At 40.4% G+C, this 27,704-nt stretch overlaps 1 protein-coding gene across 3 annotated transcripts; it reads right to left on the bottom strand.

The window, feature by feature from the left end:
• Positions 1–2,450: 2,450 nt before the first annotated feature.
• On the bottom strand, positions 2,451–27,648 carry ATG4A (autophagy related 4A cysteine peptidase). 3 transcript variants are annotated; one of them, XM_070951673.1, is made up of 13 exons: positions 27,531–27,648; positions 21,025–21,096; positions 20,265–20,336; positions 18,694–18,792; positions 17,662–17,763; positions 14,514–14,586; positions 11,012–11,091; positions 9,363–9,550; positions 6,270–6,348; positions 5,757–5,902; positions 5,032–5,088; positions 4,244–4,355; positions 2,451–3,270 (listed from the first exon to the last, which is right to left on the bottom strand). In XM_070951673.1, the coding sequence occupies exons 1-13, from the start codon at positions 27,538–27,540 to the stop codon at positions 3,206–3,208; spliced, it is 1,155 nt and encodes a 384-aa protein (XP_070807774.1). In that variant the 5' UTR covers positions 27,541–27,648; the 3' UTR covers positions 2,451–3,205. The 3 variants fall into 3 exon arrangements, with proteins under 3 accessions (XP_070807774.1, XP_070807772.1, XP_070807775.1); XM_070951671.1 differs by having other exon boundaries at positions 21,025–21,099; XM_070951674.1 differs by lacking the exons at positions 18,694–18,792; positions 20,265–20,336; positions 21,025–21,096; positions 27,531–27,648 and having other exon boundaries at positions 14,514–14,581; positions 17,662–17,742.
• Positions 27,649–27,704: the final 56 nt, after the last annotated feature.

Consider the following 27,704-nt stretch of genomic DNA (forward strand, 5'->3'; position numbering starts at 1 on the left):
GGATCACCCAAAGAAGTTAGATGCAGAATTCACCCTGGTGGACTAGGAAGGAACTGAACATATTAAGATGATTTACTAAAGGAAACTATGTTAAAAACTGCTAAGTAGAAAGGCTGAGGGGTATCTCCCAAGCTACAATTCTGTTGGCTAAGAATACTGAAAATAGGAGAGATTTAGTTTACATCTGATAAGTTATCCTGATATTCTAGCCAGGAAAGAGTGGATTAGTAAATTGGCATGTTTTCTAATTTGTCTTAGAGCTTAACTCTATGATGCTTCTTTGTCCATAACTGCATGGCCAAGCTGTGATCTACTATCTCTATCTTTGCTCACCTCGAGTAGTGTCCGTCCTGCTTAACCTTTTCACTCCCTTCGTTCTACATTATAATATCTGTTTGGTCCTTTTTTCTACAAGCTGTTTTTACAGCCTTAGCCCATCTGTTTCCACCTGGAGAATGGGTTAATGCAATTACCTTGAAGACTATCTTCTTAATTCCTTAATAGCCTACTGATATTCATGTTATACAAATGTTCTTGGACTTTATACGGCCATAAAATGTTGATCCATGAATAATCCACTACTACAGATGTTGGCATAGGACCTTATGTTTATATAGCAGACGTATTACTCCATTTGTAATAGGTATACAAGCTGGAGCAACAGTTACTAATCTTTAACTAAGACAGTTACTTCAACTGTCTCTGTGCTCTAAATGTACATGAGTCTGTTGATTATTCAGTTGCATGTCATGGATTTCATTTCCACAATATTTCTTTAAAAATTTTTTGAGGTAGCTTTGGAATTGCTGGTGCTTGAAATAATATAGTATTAAATAGGTTACTTTTATGTAAATATAACACTGAGTAGAAGTTGGATAAATTGACACATCTGCCAATATTACGGTTTTCTTGATTTTATTTTTACTAGTCTTGCATTTTGTAATGCACTGCTGCAAGTATCTTCAGAGCACTGATTATATTTTGACTCTTTATTTTTTTTCCTAAAAAGTAGTGAAACAGCATGTCCACTTTGTGAGTTATATTCCATTACTTCCTTACAATAAGCTTGGTAACTCTCTCCAGACACGTTACTCAACTTGTGTAAGTTGTCAAGTGGATTTATACTAAGCTTTGACGACCAAAATAGAATTGAGGAGTTACAAAGGACCCCAAAGATCATGTAGTCCAATCTTCTTTAGTGGCCAAAAACTCCAATTAAACCATCAGCAAGAGTTTGTTGGCCTCCTCTTATAAACCTCCAGGACTTTTAGGTCTTGATCAAAGGAGATGGCAATTTTCACACAGAAGATTTAAATAGACTTTGAAAGAAATTTTTGAATGCATAAAACAGAAATTGGGCTAAAGAGTGGAATCCCAGTTCTACACAATGACTGTATCAATCAAACCAACCCAGAAAAGAATAGTCAGTTGTGCCTGATTTTATGACCTTTTTTTGCCACGGTTGTTAAGCAAATCATTGCAGTTGAGTGAATCACATGGTTGTTGAATGAATCCAGTTTGCCATATCGACTTGTCAGAAGACACCTGGAAAGGTCTCAGGTAGAGATCTCATGATCCCAGGATGCTATAACCATCACAAATACAGGTAGTCCTCGACTTACAGTAGTTCATTTAGTGACTGTTATAACGGCACTGAAAAAAGCGACTTGCGACCATTTTTCACACTTTTGACCACTGCAGCATCCCCAGTGTCACGTGATTTACGTCTGGATGCTTGACAACCGGTTCATGTTTATGACAGTTGCTGTGTCCTGGGGTCACGTGATCCCCTTTTGCAATCTTCTGACAAGCAGAGACAATGGGAAAGCCAGACTCACTTAACAACTGCAGTGATTCCTATAACAAATGTGGCATTTGTTATAAGTCATATGAAAAGTCATAAAATGGAGCAAAATTCACTTAACAAATTTCTTACTGAACAACATAAATTTGGGGTTCGATTGTGGTCGTAAATCGAGGACTACCTGTACATGTTACTTGCCAAGTGCCCAAATTTTGAACATGCAACCCTGAAGATGTTGCCATGATTGTGAATGTGAATACTTGTAAGTCAATTTTTTCAGTGCCATTGTAACTTTGAACTAAAAAAATGGTTGTAAGTTGAGCTCTACCTATAAATGCAAACTCCCACCAATGAGGCGTATAATTCTGTGTATGACAATGGCAGTAGCTAATGCAATTTTTTAATCTGCCAGTGTAGTGATGGTTAATGTAATTAGTCACCTATGTGGCCACGTGATGTGGAGTAAATATTACATGTACATAACCATATCAGGGTAGAAAACGATCAGAAAACTGAAGCCAACAACTTTTATTTTGATAGATATCCTTCTCTGGTTCTTAAAAAGCTCCAACTCCCCAAATTGGCATCCAACCTATTCAACAGTTAAGAAATGAGATGCACAAATAAAGTGCTCTTAACAAGGGGAAACATGTAAATGTTTAATTTAAAATAAATAAGATACAGTTGAAACAAAAACATGTTTTCTTTTACTCAGGAGCAAAAGAGGTTTAATAATGATTTGAAGTTAAAGTCAAAGTGAAAAAGGGTCATCATAATTATAAAGAGACCTTCTGTATGTTGCAAGAACACGGGAGGAGTTGAAAAGTTGCCTTCCAGTCCTCTGCTTATTAATGTATTTCCTAGAAACAAGAAACGTTTTTGAAAAATTGCACATTTTATACGCGTCCTTCCATAAAAACACTTCAGGGTTTCCAAGTGCCGTGGCAAGAAATGTGAAGAGATTGAATAAAAGCATGGGTTTCGCCCGAATCGTTGAAAAAGAAAACAAGGCAATGACCTTTACTCCTAAAAAAATTGTCCATGTGAAGGAATAAGAGGTGAATGCACTCCTCAACACGGTCATGCCTTCGGCGTGAGCAAAGCTATTGCATTATATTATAATTACCATCTGGCTGTTGTTGAGGCTGGCAAGACCGTTCTCAGCAATACGAGGAGCCAGTTTTTGCTTTCGGGTTCTCCGAGAGCTCTTCTTCAGACAAGGTTCTTTCCTTGGGGAGAAGTGGGGGTGGGGGGGACAAACACAGGGGCTGGGGAGCCAGGATCCATGCCCTTCTCAAGAAGTGCTTTTTTGGAACTGTTCTCCTGAGGTCTTGTGTCTGTTCACAGGCAGGCACTTCAGGGTGAGAAAAGGCGCTGTGGTTTTATTCCGCCAGGTTGCCTTCATACGCTCAAGATCTCAAACTCTTCTTCCATTTCAAACAGTTTATCCGTGGAGTCAATGAGCTCTAAGAAAAATGGAGAAACTGGATTTCTTTGTAAAAAGAGGTTCGCTCTTACAAAAACCTCCCCATTCAAGCCTTGGCAAGCTGATGCTGGGAATACCAAAAACTGCACTCCTAACTATAGATAGTCCTCGACTTGCAACCTCAATTGATCCCAACATTTCTTTGTTCAGTGAATTTCACCCCATTTGACAACCTTTCTTACCACAATTGTTAAGGGAATCGCTGCAGTTCTGTTAATTTGCTGTTAAGTTATTAACACGGTTGTTAAGTGAATCTGGTTTCCCCATTGACTTTGCTTGTCAGGTCATAAAAGGTGACTCCATGACCCTGGGACACTGCAACCATCATAAATATGAACCAGTTGCCAAGCATCCGAAGTTTGATTATGTGACCATGGGGATGCTGCGATGGTCGTAAGTGTGAAAAATGCTCATAAATCCCTTTTTTCACCAACCATTGTAATGTCGGTCACTAAATGAACCATTGTAAGTCGAGGACTACTTATACGTGGGAAATTGGATGGAGAATGGCTGTTGGAAAGCAAACGAGTGAGGAACAAACAACCCATCAGAGATTGCAGATGACCTCTCCCAGTATAACTTAGCTGTCCACAACAAAACACCCTTACCATCCTTTCCATTACGGCATAAATATGCTTACAAGGTGTCAGTAGAGGCTTAATGTTGACTTCACCCCACTTGATCAATTTTTTGATCCAGAAGACATGGACAAGATGTTTGCTCGTGCAAGCGAGCAAACTTTGGCCTTGATTCCAAAAAGTTGCTTCAGAGCATGAAAGTAGCACCCACCCACAATTGCTGTCTCACTTCCGAGGAGTCTGCCACTGCTTTAAGGAGCTGCCATTCAGAAATTTACTCCTTGGGGCCAAGTGTCAAAGTGGACAAAGTAACATAGATCACAGCGGGTAGCACAATGGAGGAAGTGAAGAGATCCCTATGAAACACCTCTTTACCTGCTCCGGTGGTGGTGACTTCTGGTTTTGTGGGAGGTATGAAAGGGGGCCAGTGTGGTGGGTGCTTCTGAACCAGCTCAAACATCCGTAGACTCTGCTTCTTATGTATCTCCTGGGAGGGAAGAAATGCCATTTGCAAATGCAGCACTTAAAACGTATTAGCCACCCAACCCTCAAAAATTCAAAACACCATGCTGAATGTTTAAGAGTTGGGGACTATAGACCAGGCCTTCCTGTCCCTTCTATGTTAACATTTTTTTACATTTTGTATGAAAAAATATAATCCAAAATTTATCACTTGAGCTATTTTTTGCACCAAAAGTTCAAATTCACTAAGCTATTTAATTCTCGTTCTTAAATACCAAATAAAAGGCATTAAAAGGCAAGGAACGAATAAATTTCCAGGCCAATAAAAATCCATTTTTAGCAAGTAATAGGTGTATTTTTCTATTTGTGATTTTCTTTTGGGGTTGCTCGTGCAAGATCACAGCTCCATTTAAAACACCATATATTTTAAGCGCACAGAAGATCTGAAGGCTTACAAAGCCCTCTTCAGGAAGACAAGTTTAAAAAAATATCAGCACAGCAAAGAAACAACAAAAAATAATTATAATAACATTCAGTACAATGAATAAACAAACATCAAATATGTATCAGAGCTGTGGGCATCTCTCTCTTTCAATCTTTCTATCCCTCTGGTTATTATCAATCCTTCTAATAGTAAATTATTTAACACAAAACAAGAAATGATAATAATTTTCAAGTTTTATGTCTTTCCTAATACTTGCCTTTTGCACAAAGCTACACCAGTTATCAAAGTCCTTTTCTTCTTTACAAAAGAATCCCTGTAACAATTGAAAAATATTAGAAAGGAAAAACAAGGAATAATCCAATGATAGAAACATTTGGTCATTAGACATTCTTTCCAATTATTTTGGAAGGATATTAGTCATCATTAGGCATCCTTGAAACAGTAAATTTAGGTGCTAATACAAAACACTCACAAATAATCGGAACAGATTCAAAGTGGCTTTTCATCTCAGTAAGCATTAAGCCAAAAAACACATGAATTGTTTTCACAAGGCAAGCTAAATTATTGCTTGGTCTATCCAAAACTCCTTTTTTACAAATCACAGCAGCTTAATGCATATAATACACTGTTAAAACAAGCAGACTAGGTTATAGCTTACTCTGTTGTATAAGTGTCTAAAACAGGGCTCTCCAAACTTGGCAACTTCAAAGACTTGTGAACTTCAACTCCCAAAATTGTGGCTGGCTGGGGAATTCTGGGAGTTGGTCCACAAGTCTCAAAGTTGCTAAGTTTGGAGAGCCCTGGTCTAATGCCTAGAACTATGTTTAACCATTTATCAGAATTCCAACAAGAAACTTCTTTGAAAATGTAATCAGCAGCCTGTTGCCTACGTTGGATTCCCTGAACAAGGCACATTCTTCAGGGGGCGGGGCAGGGTGTGTGTGTGTCCATCTCCTCACTACGCCCCATCACAATACTTACTAATGCTACAGAGGGATCGAGGTTCATTATCTTCATCCGGTGGGGGGCTTGCTGGCAGTGAAAGCTATGGTCATCAACTGCACCACTCTCATCCGAATCTACAAAGACCTGGGTGGTGTGAGGGTCCAGGTAGATCAATTCATTTCCTACAAGAAAGAAGCAAGAAAGGGGTTGGATAGTCATGAGTGGAACTGAAAACTGGGCAGCTTTGCACTGCAGTTGTCCACCTAAACTTCAGGATCTGCTACAGCCCCAAATCTGGATTTCCATACAAAGGGGGAGATTCATTCTTCAAATCAAGTCCTAAAATACTCCTCCCTTCAGCTAAGAAACAAGCTGAGATGAATATGGCTTCCCTACAAGGCACAAGGCTGTGGAGAATAAACTGGATTCCAATCTTCAGTATAAGCTCTTTACTGTGATTTCTCTTCCCCTGGGGTTTTTCTGATTTGCTACTTCAGGTTTAGAAGAATTCTTCAATAGAACTACTGCAACAACTTCATTTTTCCTTACCCAGAAATCCTATAAAGTAGTAGGCATTGTTTGGTTTTCCTCCTAAAGCTCCTAAAGATTGTGGCATCTTAAAGCATTCCTAAAGATCCAAAGGAGAAAGAAAAAAAATATATTTACTTTCCCACAAATATACTATTTGTACTTCTTTCCTTCAGCAACAGAATTCAAGGCAGCTTATTATCTAGTTCCTCCAGGTCAAAATCTGCTTATTTTGAGCTAGACCAGGACCAGTAGGGCACTACCCCCACCTGTTTTCTAAAGCCCTCTCTTACAAAGTTATTCAAATCACAGAATTACAGAGGCATGACTTTTCTGTTTTCCTGGAAAAATAAGTTGGAAAACAGATGTCTTAAGCTCCTGGCTGGCTTCTCACTTCTATTTGAGTTGGGAACTGCCCCCCCCCCCCTCCACTCTTGCCAAAAAGCCAAACATAGAGCTGAACATTATAACCTGCCAGGTTCACAGAAGCAGAAATAAATTACATTTCCCAGTTGCAAAAATGTCACTAGCCTCCGAACTAGACTATTACTTTAACTGTGAGTATGTATATGTGGTAAAGGAGAAGTCGAAGATATCACCCGTGTCTTATTGCACTGTGAGGTTTACAATGCTTTTAGGTCAATGCATATTCTCCCCTTACTAGAGAGATTACCAGGGAGGGCAGATACAATCCTGGCTACCACGCTTGCAGTAGCAAAATTCTATGCTGCTGCAATGACCACAAGGAAAAATGATATTACAGGACTAAAGATGTTTCCTTGTAACAATTTTTCGTAGATATCTCGAACAATTTTTAGAGAATCTATATTTATACTCATCCACTTATCCATCAAATACAGATGGGCACGATCTAAACTGTATGATACAATGTATATTATTGTTATGGATGTTATTATTTACTACTGTTATTGGTATTATCTTTTAATATTATTGTAAATAGATTCTTATCTTTTGCTGGTCTATGACCGTAATAAACTATATTCTTGGTTCTTGGGGGGGAGGGAATTGTCCCCCTCAGAACGGGCTCGCAATTTGGGTGTCCTCCTAGACTCACAGCTAAGATTAGAGCAACATCTGACAGCTGTGGCTAAGGGGACTTTTAAACAGGTTCGCCTGGTGCACCAATTGCGACCCTACTTGGATCAGGAGGCTCTCCTCACAGTCACTCATGCCCTTGTCACCTCACGGTTAGATTATTGCAACATGCTTTACATGGAGCTACCCTTGAAAAGTGTTCGGAGACTAGCCGCGTGAGCTGTCGTGGGTGCACCTAGGTACACCCACATTACACCAATTCTCTGTGAGCTGCCCTAGCTCCCTATTGGTCCCCGGGCACAATTCAAGGTGTTGGTTATTACCTTTAAAGCCCTACATGGCTCAGGGCCAGGTTATCTTCGAGACCGCCTTCTATCGCATCGCTCCCAGCGACCGGTACAATCCCACAGAGTTGGTCTCCTCCGGGTCCCGTCAGCTAAACAATGCCGGCTGGGAGGCCCGCGGGGCAGGGCCTTCTCTGTGGCTGCCCCAGCTCCTGAATTACCTCCTGAGGTCCGGACCATCCCCATCCTATTGGCCTTCCGAAAAGCAGGGAAGACCTGGCTTTTGCGGCAGGCCTGGGGCCATTGATCTCGCTGTTGCGATCTTGTGAGATCCGGCCATGAATGGTGTGAATGGGTTTTAATGTTTTAATTTTTAAATGTTTTTATAATGGTTTTTTTTAAATGCATTGTAAGCTGCCCTGAGTCTTCGGAGAAAGGCAGCATATAAATTGAACTAATAAATATATATATAGTTTATATATAGTGTGTGTGTATGTACGTGTGTGGATAGATAGATGATAGATAGATAGATAGATAGATAGATAGATAGATAGATAGATAGATAGATAACTGCATTCAGAATATAGGAAGGATTATGTGTATTAGAAATTAAGCAACAAAGAGTTTATGGAACCTCAGAATTAACTTAAAACTGTGTATTTTAAAGATGGCCTAAATTCTGATACAATTTCAGCATTTTCATGAAGTAGTGGCACAGTGGTTAAGAATGCAGTACTGCAGGCTACTTTTGCTGACTGCCAACTGACTGCAATTTGGCAGTTCGAATCTTACTGGCTCAAGTTTGACTCAGCCTTCCATCTTTCCGAGGTCAGTAAAATGAGGATCCAGATTGTTAGGGACAAGAGGCTGACTCTGTAAACCACTTAGAGAGGGCTGTAAAGCACTGTGAAGCGGTATATAAGTCTAAGTACTATTGCTATTGCTAGCGCTAAGTGAAACCATGATCAGGCGTGTTCATTTTTCTAGTACGGATAGTCCTCAACTTACAACAGTTTGTTCAGCAATAGCAATAGCATATACTGCTTTACAGCCCTCTCTAAGCAGTTTACAGAGTCTGCATTTTGCCCCCAACAATTTGGGACCTCATTTTACCGACCTTGGAAGGATAGAGGGCTGAGTCAACCTTGAGCCTGGTGGGATTTGAACTGCCATATTGCAGGCAGCAGAAGTAGCCTGCAGTACTGCACTCTAACCCTAGAGCCACCGAGGCTCTTTGGTTTAGTGACCAAACTTATAACGGTACTGAAAAAAGTGATTTATGACCGTTTTTCACGCGACCATTGCAGCATCTCCATGGTCACATGATCAAAATTCAGATGCTTGGCAACTGACCCGTATTTATGAAGGTTGCAGTGTCTCAGAGTCATGTGATCCCCTTTTGCGACCTTCTGATAAGCAAAGCCAAAGGGGAAGCCAAATTCACTTACCAGCTGTCTTACTAATTTAACAGCTGCCGTGATTAACAACAATGGCAAGAAAGGTCATAAAATGGGGCAAAATTCATTCAAAATTCATTCACAGAAATTTTGTGTTCAGTTGTGGTTGTAAGTTGAAGTCTGCCTATATCAATTCCTACTCTGGACCATCCAAGTCATTTCAATGTTTTAATGGCTATTCTTATGATGTGTGTGGGTGTGTGCCTGCTCATACCTATATGTGTGTGTCCGTCTCTAATAAAACAATTGATCTCTTATGGCTGAGATCCCTCCTTAAGCGAACCAGCTCCTCCACAACTTCTGCCGGAGAGCTCTACCTTAAAAGCGTCGACATAAACCGGGTTGATGTGGTTTATCCCCAGGCGAAGGGGTACGATCAGCAATAGGGGCTTCCAACTGTCACCGGGAGCTCCCGAGGTCTTGGCTGGGTTGACGGAGCTCCTATATGACAGTGAACTGCAATGAGACCTGGGGCAACCCTGGGCTGAGACCCGGCACATTTTTTCTGGTAAAAAAGATAGAAAAAAGAAAGAAAAGAAACCTTTATTCCTCAATTCCCTATTAATTTGTCAATCGGCAAAGAATATTCACTTTGCTTAGAAATATTTTCAGCATACGTCCCAGTTTTAGTGAAGAATATGAATCTGAAACAGACCGCTCTACTCATTTGTGAAATAAATGAGAAATTCCATATTCACAGGAATTTGTTGGTTAGGCCAAACCTTCTTTTCTGCAGAAAGAACCCAGAATTAAGAAAATTGTAGTGGTTCTCCTTGCAATTAAGGAAGTTAGGAAAGCTATGAATATCAAACAGATGCATTTTAAGACTTCGATAAATAAGGAGAGTCTGTTTCTGTTACTATTTACATGTTTGTTTGTTTGTTTGTTTGTTTGTTTGTTTGTTTGTTTGTTTGTTCATTCATTCATTCATTCATTCATTCATTCATTTATTTATTTATAGATTTGTATACCGCCCTTCTCCCAGAGGACTCAGGGCAGTGAACAGCCAAATAAAAACATAAACTACAAACATTAAAATACAATTAAAAAGATATATATAAATTTGGCCCCATGATTAAAAACAATAACAAACAATTAAAAACATTTTAAAAAGTGTTAGGCCAGCCCGGCTTGCTGGAAAAAGAAGGTTTTAAGGGCACGGCGGAAGGCACCCCACTATGTGGGGTGATCCTTAATTTAAGAAAAATTAGAAATCTGCAAAACCTTTCAAGGCAGAAGCATTTTGTTCATGATGCAGTCATGCTGCTCTCAGAAGAGCCAGGCCATTCCAATTTCACTGCATAACAAAGGCTGCAGTGCCCCATTCTGAGATCAGAAGGACTCTGGTCAACCATTCCAATGTGGAAAAAGGCCGTTTTAAATTTGGAACGTTTTCATTTCAAAATTCCTTCAATACTGAAAAGGCACACGCACACACACACACACACACACACAGCACCAGCTAGCAACAAAAATATCTGTGCCATTTGATTTCCATTTGAGGGAACAAAAGAGAAAATGGACTATCTATGATACAGATGTCAAACTCGCCGTGTCACGTGACATTTTGCAACATTTTCCCCCTTCATAGAGCTGGGGTGGGCGTGGCCTGCATGTGACCTATCCGGCCCATGGGCTGCCAGTTTGATACCCCTGATCTACGATGACCAGCTCAGTGTTTAGGATTGACACAGGAAAAATAATAGGCTTCATCCTGGTAATGCTATTCTTATCTTGTTCCCACTTTGTTATAAGCTAGAGATGACACAAGGATTCAAAAAGGGAATTTTAATTTAGGTAACCACAGACAGTATTTTCCAGATTGCATTTGGGTCGGTGACCAGGACCAGAGATTTATTCTTCCGAGCTTTCAGACTCATGTTTTTTTCTTTTCTGGATTCTAAATGAGGCTTAAATGAAACTGAATTTAAACTTGCTCAGGTTCTGATGATGATTAAAAACTTACTGATATCTTCAATCACCACAGTGTTGTCCATAGACACGTAAACAGCTAAGGAATTCCATTCATCAAAGAGTGCAAGTTTCCTGAATAAAGCAAGACAGCTGTCAGTCAAAAAGCATGCTCAATACAAGTAGCCCTCAACTTACGACGACAATTGAGCTCAGAATTGGTAAATGAGAAATTTAAGGGAGTTTTGTCACATTTTACGACTTTTCTTGCCACATTTGTGAAGTGAATCACTGCAGTTGTTAAATTAGTAACATGGTTGTTAAGTGAATCTGACTTCCCCATTGCATTTGCTTGTCAGAAGGTCACATGATCCCAAACATCATAAATATGAACCAACTGTCAAATATCAGAATGTATATCACATGACCATGAGGATGCCACAAGAGTCATAAGTGTGAAAGATGGTCATAAGTCACATTTTTCAATGCTGTTCTAACTTTGAATGGTCACTAAATGAACTGTTGTAAATCGAGGACTACCTGTATTTATGAGCCCTTCCAATGCTTACACCTCCTGCTTACAGTAGTTTCTCAATGGTGATCTCATTTCAAATACTTTCCCAATGCTACTGATGGAGAGCAGAGATGCTCTTGCTGCAAGCTTAAAACTTCAAAATATAAACACATTCGCTACAGTTTTGATAGAAAGACTAAATAGTTTTACAGGTATATATTCATGATGATCAATCTGGCTTGCTGCCAAAAAGACAGTTAAGGAACAAAGTGAGAACTGTTTTGAATATTATTGAATATTTACAATAGCACAATGAACAACAGGCAGCTCTAATATTCTTAGATGCAGAGAAGGCCTTTGACAACTTAAATTGGGCCTTTATGTTTAAACTCCTGGAAGTTTAAATTGGGTCTTTATGTTTAAAGTCCTGGGAATTTTATTCAGGGGGTAAAAGCTGTCTATACATCACAGCAAGCGAAAATTGTTATTAACTGTGACCTAAGTCATGCAAAATCCAAAAGGGTACAAGACAAGGATGTCCTTTGTCTCCTTTGCTGCTATCCTGGTGTTGGAAGTTTTGAATAGAAATATTAGGCAAAATAAGAGGTAAATATTAATATTAAAATATTATAAATATTTATAAATATTATAAATATTAAAAAGGAAGTGTATAAATTTTGTTGATCATTTGGTGATATTTCTGCAAGACCCTAAAAATAATATAGAATATTTGATAAGGAAATTAAATGAGTTTGGGTCTTTAGCAGGTTTTCAAATAAACAAGCAGAAAACATCAATGCTGATTAAGAATATGATCTTACAGGATGGTGATATATTGATTAAAAAGTCTGGTTTTAGAGTCGAGAAACAGGCGAAATATTTGGGGGTTATGTTAACAAACACAAAAACAAAACTGTTCCAAAACCATTATGTACCACTCTGGAATGACATTAAAAAGATGTATATCTTTTAACTTGGGTGACCTACCCTCAAATCTAAGGAGAAGCTAAAATCAGAAGTTCATGTCTGCCATTGGTTTACATATTTACAATTGAAAGAAAGATTTAAATTAGATAAAAAGAATCATCGGTTTAACTTCGTTAAAAATGAATTGGAAATCCAATTCGTATTGGATAGTGATAATGATGAACATATTATTGCTAAAGCCTATAAAATGTTATTGAATTTAAAATTGGAAAATGAACAAGTAGAGCACTGTATGATTCAGTGGGCAAGGAACTTTGGATATAATGTACTGCTTGAACAATGGGAGAATATGTGGAGTAAAGGTTTAAAATTTACATTAAACTATAACTTAAAAGAAAATATCTATAAGATGACGTATCATTGGTATTTAACTCCAGATAAGTTTTCAAGAACGTATAAATTTCATACTTCAAATTTGTTTTGGAAATATAAACGTAAAGAAGGGACTATTTATCATGTATGGTGGACGTGTGATAAAAGCAAAGAAATATTGGAATAGCATTGTGTTGGGGGGGTGCACTGAGGGAGCTCAACCAATCTCATTGTACATATGTTGTGCACTGACAATAAACATTTGAATTGGATTGGATTGGATTGGATTGGATTGGATTGGATTGGATTGGATTGGATTGGATTGGATTGGATTGGATTGGATTGAATTGAATTGAACTGAATTGAATTGAATACCTTAATACAGAAAATTATTAACGTGAATATAGAAAGAAAGCCAGAGATTTTTCTTTTGGGTTTAATGGAGAAAGACTTGGGAAAAAATTCAGAACTTTGTTGTAATACATGTTAATGGCAGTATGACTACTTTATGCACAGAAATGGAAGGTCACTCGATCCCCACAATGGATGAATGGCTGCAAAAGTTGATGGAGTTAGCAGAGATGGCTAAGTTGACTGATTTCAGCAAAGAAAAAAAATACAAATACTTTTATTTCTACTTGGAAACTGCTTCTGGATTTTGTGCTTGTGGTGGGAAAAAATGAAATTTTGAGTTAGAGTTTTACCAATTAGATAGATTTGTTATTACAGAAATGGCTAGTTTATTTACTATTTATTTACTATTATGTAAAAGTAAAAAGTTGGGGTTTGATCTTAATGCCTTATTCTACTGTACCAAAGGGAGTCGGAAGTCAATGCCTTTTTTTCTTTTTTCCTCTTGCTTTCTCCCACTTTTCCCTTCTCCCTTCCCTAACCTTCCTATTATTTATTTTTGTATGTTCTTTGTTTGCTATATTATAAAGCAATAAAAAATTGTTAAAGGAAAATATAAACACAGCATATAAATATTTTGCACACTCATAAATCAAACTTGAAGTAACCACTGAGAGTTGCCTTCCTTAAGATGGCATTTTCCAGATGTATTAGGTGGCTAGGAATTCAGTGAGTCACTTTCCCAATACATATGCAGGATTCTTAGGTTGCAGAAAGCAGAAACCCACTGTGTGGGGGAGGGGGAAATTTGGTAGTTCAGCTACAAATGATCACGGATCTTCAGGGTTAACCTTTAAGGGTGGTAAAATGGGCTGATGAATAACGATTCAAATGAAAGCACAAGAAATTAAGCTGCCTTTGTGTCCTTCAGCCATGGACCAAGGTCTTTTTCTCTACAAGTACAGGGAGTCCTCACTTAAGACAACTCAGCATGGAATTCCAGTTATAAGCATTGCGGTTGTTAAACAGTTCACAATGTCTCCTGGCTTAATCTTACAACCATGTTTATAATGGCCAGAAAGCAAATCACCACAGTTAACTGAATCACATGGTTGTTAAGTGAATCCACTGGCCCATCAAAATAAATGCCAGAAATCGGCAAAAAACATCTCAAATCAGTCACATGACCACAGGATGCTGCAACTGGTTATAAATGTGACACAGTGGACAGGCATCCCAAATGCATTTCTGACCGTGGGGCCTGAGTGCAGCAGTTGTAACTCTGAGAGCGAGTCATAAGTATTCTTTAGGGGTCTAATTTTCGACGATCATTCAATGAGGACAATCTGTATAAATTCCACACACATATTGCAGAATACACATGCTGGCTTACTTGAGTACTTGGGCAACAGTATTTGGTCCGAACCATTCCCCAATAGATTTCCCTTCGCCAACACCCATCTGCGCTGTGTGGATCAGGAACAGAAACAGACAAAAAATCAGAAAGAATGTCAGAAAATGATATTTGCCTGTTAAATGGAAAATTATTTGAATATTGCATTTGTGTATCTCTCAAAAGAGTTCAGGATCAAAACCATCTGGAAATATTAACCCATGTCAGAGTATTTTAGCTAAACTTTGGGTGGGCAGAAGGGTGAGATCTCTCGGTATTCAGCTCCCATCATGCTCAGCACAGCCATCCTGGCTGGGGGATTCTGGGAGTAGAAATCTACCCCTTGAGAGGTCAAGCAGAAAGAACCTCCAGCCCCCAGCCTTAGCACAAGAGAGACAGGGAAGAGTATGATACCAGCCTGCAATGCTATGAACGTATTTCCGTTGCACAATTGAAGTTCACAAACTGCCTGCTGGCCTTTGCAAGGGAGAGATGCCTCCCTCAAGTTCACTTCGTCTCTTGCAAACTGCTTTATCGTGGGCTGCCTTTGAAATGTGTAGACGGCTAATCTCAGGCTCTTCAGCAGACTCTTGAAATGGGAAGCGTGGGGTTTTACAATTTCAGGGCAATCTGTCTGTTTCAAGAGACACTGAAACTGCTCACAATCAACTCTAAAGCTGCACATCATGCATGACTGTAGTGTTTCGGAGACTGAATCCCTCCTTCTGAAACCCTGCCCAGATTTTAAGAACTGAATAAAGAAGACAGCTGGACTGACACACTGACACTACAGGTATATTTGGCAGGAATATGAGAGAGGACCTCTTCCAAACACTGGAGCTTCCTGGCAAGCAAAATTAACAGCCGAAAATGCTGTTATTCAGATAAACTTTTGATTTTTATGAAGTTTTGTGAGGTCCATTTTAACTGGCAGATGGTGATTTAATTTCAAGGAATGTGTTTTCAACGGTTTTGCTTTCTGGTCTGACTACAATTGTGTATTTTCTCTTACATTTTAACTCAGCAACAAGACCTAAGAGTAATACAGGAACCAAACTACTGTGATTGCAACCATGGTTTAGCACTGTGATGGCGAACCTTATGGCACATGTGCCAAAGGTGACACGCAGTGCCCTCTCTGATGGCACGCGAGCCGTTGCTCCAGTTCAGCTCTGCTGCGCATGCACACGCGCCTCCCACCAGCCAGCTGGTCTTCGGGCCTCTGCCATGCATGCGCAGGGGGTGGGGTGCATGTGGGGGGGCCGTGCGCACATGCATGGGGGGTGGGGCACATGCGTGGGGCTGCATCAGGGGTGAAATGCTCCCGGTTTGGACCACCTTCGGCGAGTAGGTAGCGATGGTGGCGGGCAGTTCGGAGAACCGGTAGCAAAAATCCCTGCCCCCACCCCCCATGCCCAGCTAAGCCGCGTGATCATCAGAGCCTTTTTTTCCCCTTTAAATGGCTCTGACGAGCCAAGCTCTGACGATCCCAGCTGAGTTGCCTGCTAACTAGCAAAAATCCCTCTCCCCCCCACCCCCCAGCCTCCAGCTTGCTTACCTTAGCTGCTAGTCGCAACGCCTGCCTTGCTTCGCTTGCTGTAATACCTGCACTCCATTGCATCAGCAAGCAACTGAATCTCCCTGCCTGCAATCAAGCTCATCGGTGAGCAGCTCTATCTGCTTGCCTGCCTTGGCAACTTTAAGACTTGTGGTCTTCAACTCCCAGCAAAGCTGGCTGAGGAATTCTGGGAGTTGAAGTCCACAAGTCTTAAAGTTGCCAAGGTTGGAGACCCCTGTTCTATTGGGTAAGTTTTTTTCTCCTTTGGGAGCTTTAAAAAAAATAGTTAATTGGGGGTTTTTTTAGTTGTTCTTTTTTTAGACCTAGCCATTTAAAGTTTAGGAAGTTTTAAATTTAGCTGCTTTTATATAAAAATAAAAATAAAATAAAATAATATTTGTGCAGCTTTCTGAGATTTAGTTTCTGTAGTGTTTCACTCTAACTACACAAACACACAAAATCTCACAAAGCTGTATGTGGAATTTTGTGTGTGTGAAGTGTGAAAGTTGTTTTTTTGGGCTTTTTGTGGCTGTGGGAGGTTCCTGCTTGTTGTAGGGGCCATTTTGGGTCTAGCACAGCTGCTTTTACATTGTGGGTGAGCCAGTTGTGTTGTGTTGTGTTGTGTTGTGTTGTGTTGTGTTGTGTTGTGTTGTGTTGTGTTGTGTTGTGTTGTGTTGTGTTGTGTGTGTGTAAAGTGTGTAAGTTGTTTTTGGGGGCTTTTTGTGGCTATGTGAGCTTCCTGCTTGTTGCGGGCCCATTTTGACTCTAGCACAGCTGCTTTTACATTGTGGGTGAGCCAGTTGTGTTGTGTTGTGTTTTGTAGGTTAAAAAAGGGCAAAGAAGTGACATTGACTTGGCCATGCCCACCCAGTCACTTTACCAAGTCCCGCCCACTAATTAAGCCATGCCCACAGAACCGGTAGCAAAAAATTTTAGGTTTCACCCCTGGGCTGCACACACATGCGCGGGGCATGTACAGGGCCACATGCATGGGGTGGGGCACATGTATGGGGTGGGGCACATGTATGGGGGTGGGGCCACACACATATTGTATTTTGGGGGATCAGGTGCACACGCGTGCTTTGGGCACTCGTTCTACAAAAGGTTAGCCATAAGGAAAAGGTTTAGCATATTGTGTAAATTTAGTTGTGTGTGTGTGTGTGTGTGTGTGTGTGTGTGTGTGTGTGTGTGTAATTCTTGACTCCTGGCAACTGCCTGGACAAGTCCCTGCAGTTTTTTTGGCAAATTTTTTGAAAGTATTGCCATTTTCTAGGGTTCAGAGAGAATGACTGGCCCAAGATCACCAAACTGGCTTCATGCCTATGGTTGGACTCGAACTCACGGTCTCACTACACATCCATAAAAAATAGTTATGACTTTGCTTGGTATGATTCCATGCTGACACTCTGAGGCTCTCCCTAGTATGACATCAGTATTGGCTTCTCTTTTGCCCAGATTCTTTTTTTTTTCTTTGTATTTCTGCCAACATTTGTCTTTATTCCATCACCAGATGGGATTTTGCCTTAATCTAACACCCTCCAAAAGACATAATAATTAGGACTACACATTGCTCTCAAAATCTGCACTTACCCATTTGATGAATTGAGTAACAGCAATCTTTTCTGTCCAGGAAACAGCACAAAATCTTTTTATATTCTTCTGGTTGCTTTTTGTATTCCTCCCACTGCCAATCTTTAAGAAAAAATTATTAGAGATTTAAAATGGGATGTCACATTCCCACCAAGGACAAAGGATAAAACAACTAAAGGTGATCATTCAAAGAAAGAAATGTATATTGCAATCCTTCTTAGAAGACAGTCTGCTCTAATGACCTGTGGGACTTGCTAAGTGACCTGTAGTATCTCTTGGCGATAAAATATCACAGAGGTCATTAGAACAGACTGTCTTCTAAGTAGGTGCCATAACAGAAAGGTCTATATGGCTATGACAGCTATGTTATACTGGAAGAGCTCTGCAACCTCTTATGAGTTGGGTTATTCTTCACTCATTTGCTTCAAAATAGCCATTCTCAATACCACTGGGTCACTTAGTGACCTTTCAAAGTTACAACAGATCTACTTACAACACAAATTTGAAGTTCTGATGCTCTCTCTCTCTCTCTCTCTCTCTCTCTCTCTCTCTCTCTCTCTCTCTCTCTCTCACACACACACACACACACACACACACACACACACACACACACACACCATGCACTCACATAACTAAATTTTGGGCCGCTTTTATGGCTATTTATAATATCCCATGATCCCATGATGTTTTATGATGGTCTGGCCCAGAACCAGCATTTACTCCCAATTTTGGGCAAGACCACGCCCATAGTGAACCATTTGTTTATTTAACAACCATTGCATTCAATTAATAACTGCTATGGCCACTTTACAACTGCCCTGTTAGCTTAAAAAGTGATAGATGAACTAATGAGGTCAGTTCATTACTATTAATATCATTTCATCTGTTATTATTTTAGTTGTTTTTATAGTTTTTAAAAAATATGTGTTAATAATAATGATTTGAGAGAGAGAGAGAGAATGAGAGAGAATGAGAGAGAATGAGAGAGAGAGAGAGAGAGAGAGAGAGAGACTTACCCCTTCCCAAACTTACCGCTTCCCAAATGTTGACAGATCAGAGCCTGAGCCAACATCATCTGTCCACACCGCAACATGCAACCCCAGCCAGCATCTGACGAAGGGCCTGTACCACCTTGGGAGTGAGAAGCAAATGCTTAGGAGGTCATACAAAAGGAAGGCACAAAACCTGAGGCTTCCTTGGATCAAGAGCCAAAGTTTTACCCCAGGGACCAAAAGAATCTATATCTGCCTGCTGCCATTTGTAACCGGGCCATTTCATACCTGATGAAAAGGCAAGGAAGAAGATCAAAGGCATTCACAAAAGGGAATGCTACGGTTTTTATTTAAGCTGTGCTCCATTATCTTATAAATTTGTAACCACGTCAGAGACATGAGCTGTAAATGTAGTGCCATTTTCAATTTCAACCATATGTTCCCATCAGAAACAACCCTATCATAAGCATACTTTTAGAAATAAAGACAAATAATCTGGGGAAAGAAATCCCACCCCTCCCTGTGCATGTGGCCAAACCCATCATTTTCCAATCCATTCCACTGCTTCCACCCAATTATCCTCAAATACATTAAACAGAGTTCCTGGCTATCCAAAGTTGCTCCTCTCTGATGTAAAAGAGAGAATAGAGATGGTAAACTTTTAAATGGAAGGGGGAAAGCCAGCTGCAGCAGCCCCAATATTTATCCCCCACAGGAAAAACCAGTTTAAGTGATTATAGGTAATCCTCAATTTACAAACAGTCATTCAGTGACTGTTTGAAGTTATAATGATTTCCGAGGTTTTTTTTTTTTTTTTTTTTTGCCAGTTTCCAGCATTTAATTCCTGTTTCCAGCAAAAAATGCCGACTGGGGAAAATGGATTCGCTGAACAATTTTTTTTTTAATTTGATTTATATGCCGCCCTTCTCCGGAGACTCAGGGCGGCTTACAGTGCGTTAAGCAATAGCCTTCATACTTTTGTATATTTTATACAAAGTCAGCTTATTGCCCCCACAAACTGGGTCCTCATTTCACCTACCTTAGAAAGGATGGAAGGCTGAGTCAACCTTGAGCCTTGGCGAGATTCGAACCTGCAGTAATTGCAGGCAGCTGTTCTTAATAACCAGCTTAATAACAGGGTGCCTTAGACCACTGTACTACCAAGGTAGTACTACCAATTCAAGTGTTTGCTTAGTGATTGCAGTGTAATAACCGCTGCAAAAAAAAAAAAATGACGAAAAAACAGGTCTGGTCACGTGGTGGCCCATTTAATGACTGCAATGACTTGTAACCATAATTCCAGGCTCAAATATGGTCATAAGTTGAGGACTACCTGTATTTATGTCACTCAAGACAACCATGTCAGACTCTAAAGGTTTCACTAGGTGCAGGCCTAGGGCTAGAAGTGCAGGCCCTGTTCTGCCTTGAGCAACCCTCTCCATCAGGGACAAGCAGATATTGCCAAGGCCTTTTTTTAAAAAAAACACCCACTAATATTGGCAAGAGCTCTTGTTCAGAACAACTCGTTCATTCTCTTACAGAAATCATGTTTTCACAAACAGAAGGGAACAAGAGGGGCAAAACCTCATCAGGCCAGGAAGCAAAACTTACCAATAGGTGAAAATTTTCTTCTGTAAGTAAACCAAAGACGAGAGCCAATATCCGAAAGAAGCTTAGATTTTTCTAGAATTGAAAAAAGTAAACAGGTTAACACAAATAGCAATAGCACTTAGACTTATATACCGCTTTACAGTGCTTTACAACTCTCTCTAAGTGATTTGCATATTGCCCCCAACAATCTGGGTCCTCATTTTACCCACCTCGGAAGGATGGAAGGCTGAGTCAACCTTGAGCCTGGTGAGATTTGAACTGCCAAATTGCAGGCAGGCGGCAGTCATCAGAAGTAGCTTACAGTACTGCATTCTAACCACTGCGCCACCAAGGCTCATTTGGCATGAATATGGCATGAATACAAATGCCGTATTCATGCCATATTCTACTGAGCCAAGAAGACATTCAGGCATTTAGAAGTGTAAAACCTGTTTCCAAGTAACCTCCCCCTTACTGAAAAGTTACGGTACATTTCCCCCCCAAGTCCCTTTTCATTTGTCAAAGGCAATGCAGTATCTGACAGTTCATTGTAGAAATGAGTTTTTTTCCTCTGCCTCTTGCTTAATTCCTCTCAATTCAAAGTATATGAGACAAGTCTAAACTGGAATCTTGTCCTTTAAACCTGTCTTCTCCCTCAATCTGTTTTTTACTTTAAGTGCCCTTATAATTAATACCTTGTATTATGTCTACTTTCAAAGATTTCTACTCTTTCTAGAGATTGCCAGAGAAGTAATATGTAGCTTTTTAATTCCAAATTTACCTGTTTTCAGGTGGTGCTGTCTTCCTAAGATCCAGGCGGGCTCATCTGTCTCAGGAAGTTCTTCTAAATAATCTACTAAAATAATAAAATAATGCTCATATATTTTTAAATAGATACATTTATTTGATTTATAGAATATATGTCCATAAATAAACTTCTTTAAGAATAGCAATAGCACTTAAGACTTATATACAGCTTGACAGTGCTTTATAGTCCTCTCTAAGAAGTTTACAGAGTCAGCATGTTGCCTCCAACAATCTAGGTCCTCACTTTATCATCCTCGGAAGAATGGAAGGCTGAGTCAACCTTGAGACGTTCAGGATTGAACTGCTGGCAGTTGGCAGAATTAGCCTGCGATACTGCATTCTAACCACTGCGCCACCACAGCTCTTATGCACAATATACAATTAAGATGTCAAATATTGTACTTTAAAACTGAACATCAAATAATTAAATATTAGATATAAAATTTGTTTTAGAACTAATCCCAGAACAGGCAACTTTTTCTACACAGAGGATTTGCTCATTTGCTCTCTGAGGATACCCTCCAAAAAGTAAGAATAGCCTAGCCAAAAATAAATTTGTTTTAGTTTCACACAAGTCTATAATGCATCCCATATGTTTCTACTTATTGAGGGTTTTACAATTTGCATGTCACATTAAACATTATAAATTAATAACTGTGGAAGAGACTTTGAGATGTACATTCAAAATTCACAGGAATCACATGCAATCTTGCCCTGGATTGAGTTTTCTACTTGCACTCAGATCTCATTTGCTTTTAAAAGATTGAAAGTAATTCCTCTTACATTTAGTCAGACAATGGCCTTTGCTATTTGCTTATCACAGTGTGACAATGATGAAAGCAGATCTATTTTGGCAAGAGCCAAATATTAAATACTGTGGTCTATCCTTTGAGACCCAAATCCCCAACTGCCTAGAAGGGCTAAAAGAGATTGCTTCAAAGTCAGTTCCTTCTTCTAACTCCTCCCCCAGTTACAACATACAATCAACACAGCTATCCTCTGGAAAGGGGTATGGAACAGGAAGAGATGTTTGGGAAACTGTGTGGATATTTAACATTCCCATTTTCCCTCCCTTAGTTTAGCAAAACCAAAGTAACCTCAGAAATTGATCTAAGCTGAAACCCAAAGTGGAATTAAATATACTGACCAATACTGCTTTGAGTTTGTCTATGGAAATTCTCAACCATCCAGGTTTTGGTTGTCCTAAAGGTGCTTTTTCCAAAAGGCAACTGGACTTTCTTGGGGGTTTTTTCCCTTTGAAAATGTTTCGCTTTCTCATTCAAGAAGCTTCTTCAGTTCTGACTAATGGGGAATCATTTTCAAAGTCCAAGAAAGTCCAGTTACCTTTTGGAAAAAGCACCTTTGGGACTGTTTTGAGTGCTTTCCACCAAGTAAATAAAACCAAACAGTTTAAAGAGATGAAAATGGCCTCAAAGAGTCCTCTGAAACCCAAAATGCTTTAAAAGGATAAAGGTGTATGCCTTTCATTTTCAGCATATTCCTTTGCAAAGCCTAAGTCCAGAGTCCTAAGACTTCCAACTAGAGCAGGGGTCAGCAACCTGTGGCTCCGGAGCCACATGCGGCTCTTTGGGCCCTCTGCTGTGGCTCCCTGTTGGGTGATCCCACCACTGGCTGGCCCAGCTCCTCGCCTTCCCCTACCAGTCACTCCTCATCTGGCCTGAGAAGGTAAGGGCAACGGCAGGGGATGGAGAAGTGGCCAGGGCAGAGAGAGAGGGGGGGGGGAGAGAGAGATAGATAGAGGGAGAGGGGGGAGAGAGGGAGGGAGAGGGGAGAGAGATGTGTCAAAAGGATTTTGTGGTTCCCGGTGTTTTTTAACAACTGGTTCTCTGTCCTAATGACCGGCTGGGTAGGCGTCGCAGGGAGGGGGGGTCATGTGACTGGTGGAAGTGAGTGACATCGAGTTGGCCACGCCCACCCAGGTTTTGTGGCTCCCAGTGTTTTCTTTTCTGTGGGAAACGGGTCCAAATGGCTCTTTGAATGCTTAAGGTTGCAGACCCCTGAATTAGAGTATGTGCTTAGATACTAGAGGCATAATTCAATTCTCACTAGTACCAGTAATAAAAGATATTTAGAAAACTGTGGGAGGGTTTAATACAAAAAGAATGTGACACGTAGCTTACATATTAATTATCTTTCATAGAAGGAGCTTCTTGGAAGGCTTACAAGAGAGTAATAAATAAATTTGCATAAATAAAGTAAAAACAATGGGGACATTTTAGCGCTGAATTCCTCATGCTTGAAGCAGCAAACCTATGCTGCTCCTTGCAAGTTCAGATTGACGCTACACCAAGGACCATGATGTCATCCATGAGCTAAACTTTGACACATTAATATCTTCCAGGAAAACCATCCAGATTAGACTTCCATTTGCCAAGTCCCAATTATTTTTCCAACAAGAAAGGAAGCATTCTAAATGTTCGTATTTCAGCTTTAAAACTGCTTTTAAAAAATAATCTTGTCTCAAGCATGTAGATAAAATTCTCATAATTCATGCACCAAAATGCCAAGGTGCAGTGTTGGCTCCTTGGTTTCATCTATCATTAGGATTAATGGCACAAATAATGCCTCCAGCAGTAGAATCCAATAAATGGTTATTTAAGAAGTGCCAAACATTATAAGCTATATATAAACCTTATGCAATAGCCCAACTCCCTGTATTGACTAGTCAGGAAAAGCAGTTTTCCCGTGACCTCTGTAGTAGTTTCTAGAGCATTTGAGGAATTATCTCCGCTCCCCATGAGTGTCTACAAGGAACTAGGGATAAAGCATGTGTCACAACATGAACTTTGCTCCTCAGAAGATCTTTTGTACTTGAGACACAAATACAAAAGGGCAGTTTGGGGTCATGACTCTACAATGCACAATTTGACACTTGAGGATCATTATGACTACTTCGATATCCATAATTGTAGACTGAAAGTACCCCATGGAAGGACTTCACATTGGAACGGAATTATCTGTTAAACCTATTCACTGCTGCGCTGCCTGAGAAAACTTAATGTGCAATACTGTATTAAAAAACAGTTAATTTACCCAAGACCAAAGACTTTGCCCCAAGGCCAAAAAGCAGAATATAATTACAGATTCTAGGCACCCTGTATTATGAATAATTTGCAAACAAAAAGGATTATGTCTTTTTCTCCATGCCAAGTCTCTTTCAGTAACATTGAATAGCTGCAACATGCATGCTTGCTGTTCTTCAGATCCCTAACGTAAGTTTAGTCTTCTCTACCCCCGAGCCTCCCAAATGTGCTGAGAAAACAGTACTGAGTAACTGCTGGCACTGTGTGGTTGACCACAATCTAGGCTAGCTTTTCGTAAAAGCTTCACTTTTAGTCCCAAACAAGTAAAGGCACCTCCTTTAATCACAAAACATATGAAGACCTTTAGAATCATCATGATCATCAAATGATAGTACAGGTTGTCGACTTATGGCCATAATTGAGCCCAAGATTTATGTTGCTAAGTGAGACATTTATTAAGTGAGTTTTGCCCCATTTTACGACTTTTCTTGTCACAGTTGTTAAGTGAATCATTGCAGTTAATAACCTGGTTGTTAAGTGAATGTGCCTTTCACATTGATTTTGCTTGTCAAAAGGTCGCAAAAGGGGATCACATGACCCTGGGACACTATAACTGGCATAAATATGAGTCAGTTGCCAGTGACTCAGTTTTGATCATGTGATCATGGGGATGCTGCAATGGTCATAAATATGAAAAATGATCATGTCGCTTTTTTCAGTGCTGTTGTAACTTTGAACAGTCACTAAATGAACTGTTGTAAGTTGAGGACTGCCTGTATATCACTCTAGGATTCTAGGGAGAAGACAGTGCAGTTATATGAAAGTACACCAGGTATCTGTACACAGAACTGAATAATATACTTTAAGGAATGATGCTTTTCCTAAGAAAATTACAGCCTATAACCAGATGAATCTGATACTAAATCACTGAAACTTTAACTAAAAATGAATTTAAAAGACTCTACAGTGGCCAAAAATTCCAATAAACCTACCTGCCTTCTAACTACTATACACACAGATCTATCTTTCTTCACACCCTATATGCCTGTATCATGCGCCCACACATGCAAATATTCCCTATACATAGGAAGAATACCAATACTGTGTAATTGTAGTCACATTTTACATATTTAAAATCCTGCACTAGCCATCTCTCCAGCCTATTTAAATAACAAAAACTTTAATGCAATGTATTAATTTCAAATCCTCAAAAAACAGCTATTGATATTTAAAACAGCATAGTTTAATATTCAAAATATGCTGAAACATAAAGTTGATGCAAACCAGAGATATAAGACTAACAGACTCATTTAAGAAAAAAACATTTTACAACTGAACAATATGGTAGGATGTCTATCTCAAGTTTTCATAGGGTATAACAATTTTTTGTTACTTCACACTATGGTAGATATTCTCCAATGGCTAAAATTGCTGTAATAGTTGCAGCCCCATTTGAAGAAAAATAGTTTAACTCAGATAACCTCCAGCTAAGTTTACTGTAATGCGTTATATAAATGGAGCTGTCTTTGTTTTTCAGACACTTATTTTATTTTTAGTGCTTTCAAGTCAGTGTTGACTTCTGGCAATTGCCTGGACAAGTCCCTGCAGTTTTCTTGGCAGGATTTCAGAAGTGGTTTTCCCTTGCAGCCTTCTTCCTGGGACTGAGAGAGAGGGACTGGCCCAAATTCACCCAGCTCTCTTTGTGCCTCAAGCAGGATTAGAACCAACAGCTTCCCAGTTTCTAGCCTTATGCCTTAACCATTACACCACTCTGTCTCTTCTCCCCTCTCTCTCTCACTTCTAGATACTACAATCTCATAAATTCTTAACCAGTATTGGTCATACATAATCTATTTTTTATATAATTTCTCAGAGTTCCTTGTTCATTTTGCAATATCTTTCAGTACCGGAAGTTTGTTAAGCTCTAATAGATGTTTGGTACATTTATTTCTCAAGGTAAGGAAATAACTGGTTTAATATACTGGGTCTAGGAGATTGAAATTGAAGTCAAGAGGTCACTTGCTTGAAATTCACTTCCATCACCCATTTATAAATCCCTCTCTCTCTCTCTCTCTCTCTCTCTCTCTCTCTCTCTCTCTCTCTCTCTCTCTCTCTCTCTGCCCCATAGTGCTCATATTGTCTTTCCATACTAGATTGTGCAGACTGCAACACGTTCGTGCTACATGCTTCAGGTGGTTGCTGAAATGTATATAAGCATTGCGATTGTCAGCTCAGGAATTTCCCTAGATTGTCCCAGCTGCCTGATGCACTGGACTGGCATTCAAAACAAGCAAGCCAAAAGCCCACGTCATGTTTATGAAATTTATCAGACCTAAAGAACCTGAGTGCTGGAGTTAGAATGGAGTTGAAGCCAGTTGTAGATTCTTCTGTGGTTATCTATTTATTGCAGGGCTTCCCAAACTTTCTGTTACCCAATACCTCTTATCAGAAAATCCTTTTTACTTAATCTAAGTAAAACCCTGTAAGTCAGTTTAAATATCCTTGTTGTGATTGGGAAATGGGTTCATGGGTCATTACCCAAAGAAAAAGCACTTTTACCCATTTCTGCATAATTTACCTGACTTTGAGAAGCACAGATATCCTATAACATTTTCCTTTCCATCTATTGTTAAGTTTTTTCCATCCTCAAACAATTCCCACAACCCACAGACAAGCACTGATATATTTTAAATTATCCCTTGCTTGTCACTCAGGAACTGAAGGCAGCACATCCTTCTACTCCACAGCTTTGTTGGCTGAGGATGATGGGTGAGGGAACCTTCTGGAAGACACCAGCTTGGGGAAGCTCTTTAAGTAGCCTTGTTGGCTGAGGATGATGGGTGAGGGAACCCTCTGGAAGACACCAGCTTGGGGAAGCCCTTTAAATGGCTGAGGATGATGGAAGATACCTGACTGGGGAAGCCCTTACCGCCATGTTGGCTGAGGATGATGAGAGGAGTCCAAACCCTCTGGAACCTGGTATAGGTTGGGGAAGTTTTTTAAACAGCCTTCTTGGTTGAGGACGATGGGAACAGGGTCCAACCTGTCTGGGCTGGGAAAGCCCTTACATTACAGCCCTGTTGGCTGAGGATGATGGGAGAGGACTCCAATCCCTCTGGAAGACACCAGGTTGGGGAAGCTTTTAACAGCCGTGTTGGCTGAGGATGATGGGAGCGGAGTCCAACTGAGGTCTGAGGTCTTGAGGAGATGTCTAGGGCCATAGCGGCTGAGGATGATGGGGAAAGAGGTCCAACCTGACGCTGCCGGGGAAATCCGAGAACTGGCTGGGGACGATGGGAGTTGGGGTTCAACGTCAGGCTGAGGACAGCTGCTCTGAAAGGGGCTTGGTGGGCTGACCCGGAGAACATTTCTGCCTCGCCCGGCTCCCCTCCCGCCCCGAGAAGCGTCCCGCTCCCTGGGCAAGGCCGGGCCTCACCAGACTCCATCCTCCTTCCGCGTCACCGCCACCACCATCCTCTCATCTCCGCGCCGCCGCCTCCTTCGGCCGCTTCCTTTCTTTCCCTCAGGCGGCGGCGGCGGCGGCGGCGGCGCCCAGCCTCCGCCTCCTCCTCCCTCCTCCCTCCCTCCCTCCTCCCCGCGGAAAACAACA

The sequence above is a fragment of the Pituophis catenifer genome, unplaced genomic scaffold (genome assembly GCF_029215685.1).
Source record: "Pituophis catenifer annectens isolate HBS135680 unplaced genomic scaffold, rPitCat1.0.hap2 SCAF_11, whole genome shotgun sequence".
Lineage (NCBI taxonomy): Eukaryota > Metazoa > Chordata > Lepidosauria > Squamata > Colubridae > Pituophis > Pituophis catenifer.

Excerpts from the sequence above, each read along its gene's own strand:
- ATG4A (XM_070951671.1), bottom strand. Across the intron at positions 11,092-14,513 it reads ACTGTTGCCCAAGTACTCAA|GAAACTTGCACTCTTTGATG; the intron begins GTAAGCCAGCAT and ends TGCTTTATTCAG. Across the intron at positions 6,349-9,362 it reads TTTATGTCGACGCTTTTAAG|GAATGCTTTAAGATGCCACA; the intron begins GTAGAGCTCTCC and ends TTGGATCTTTAG.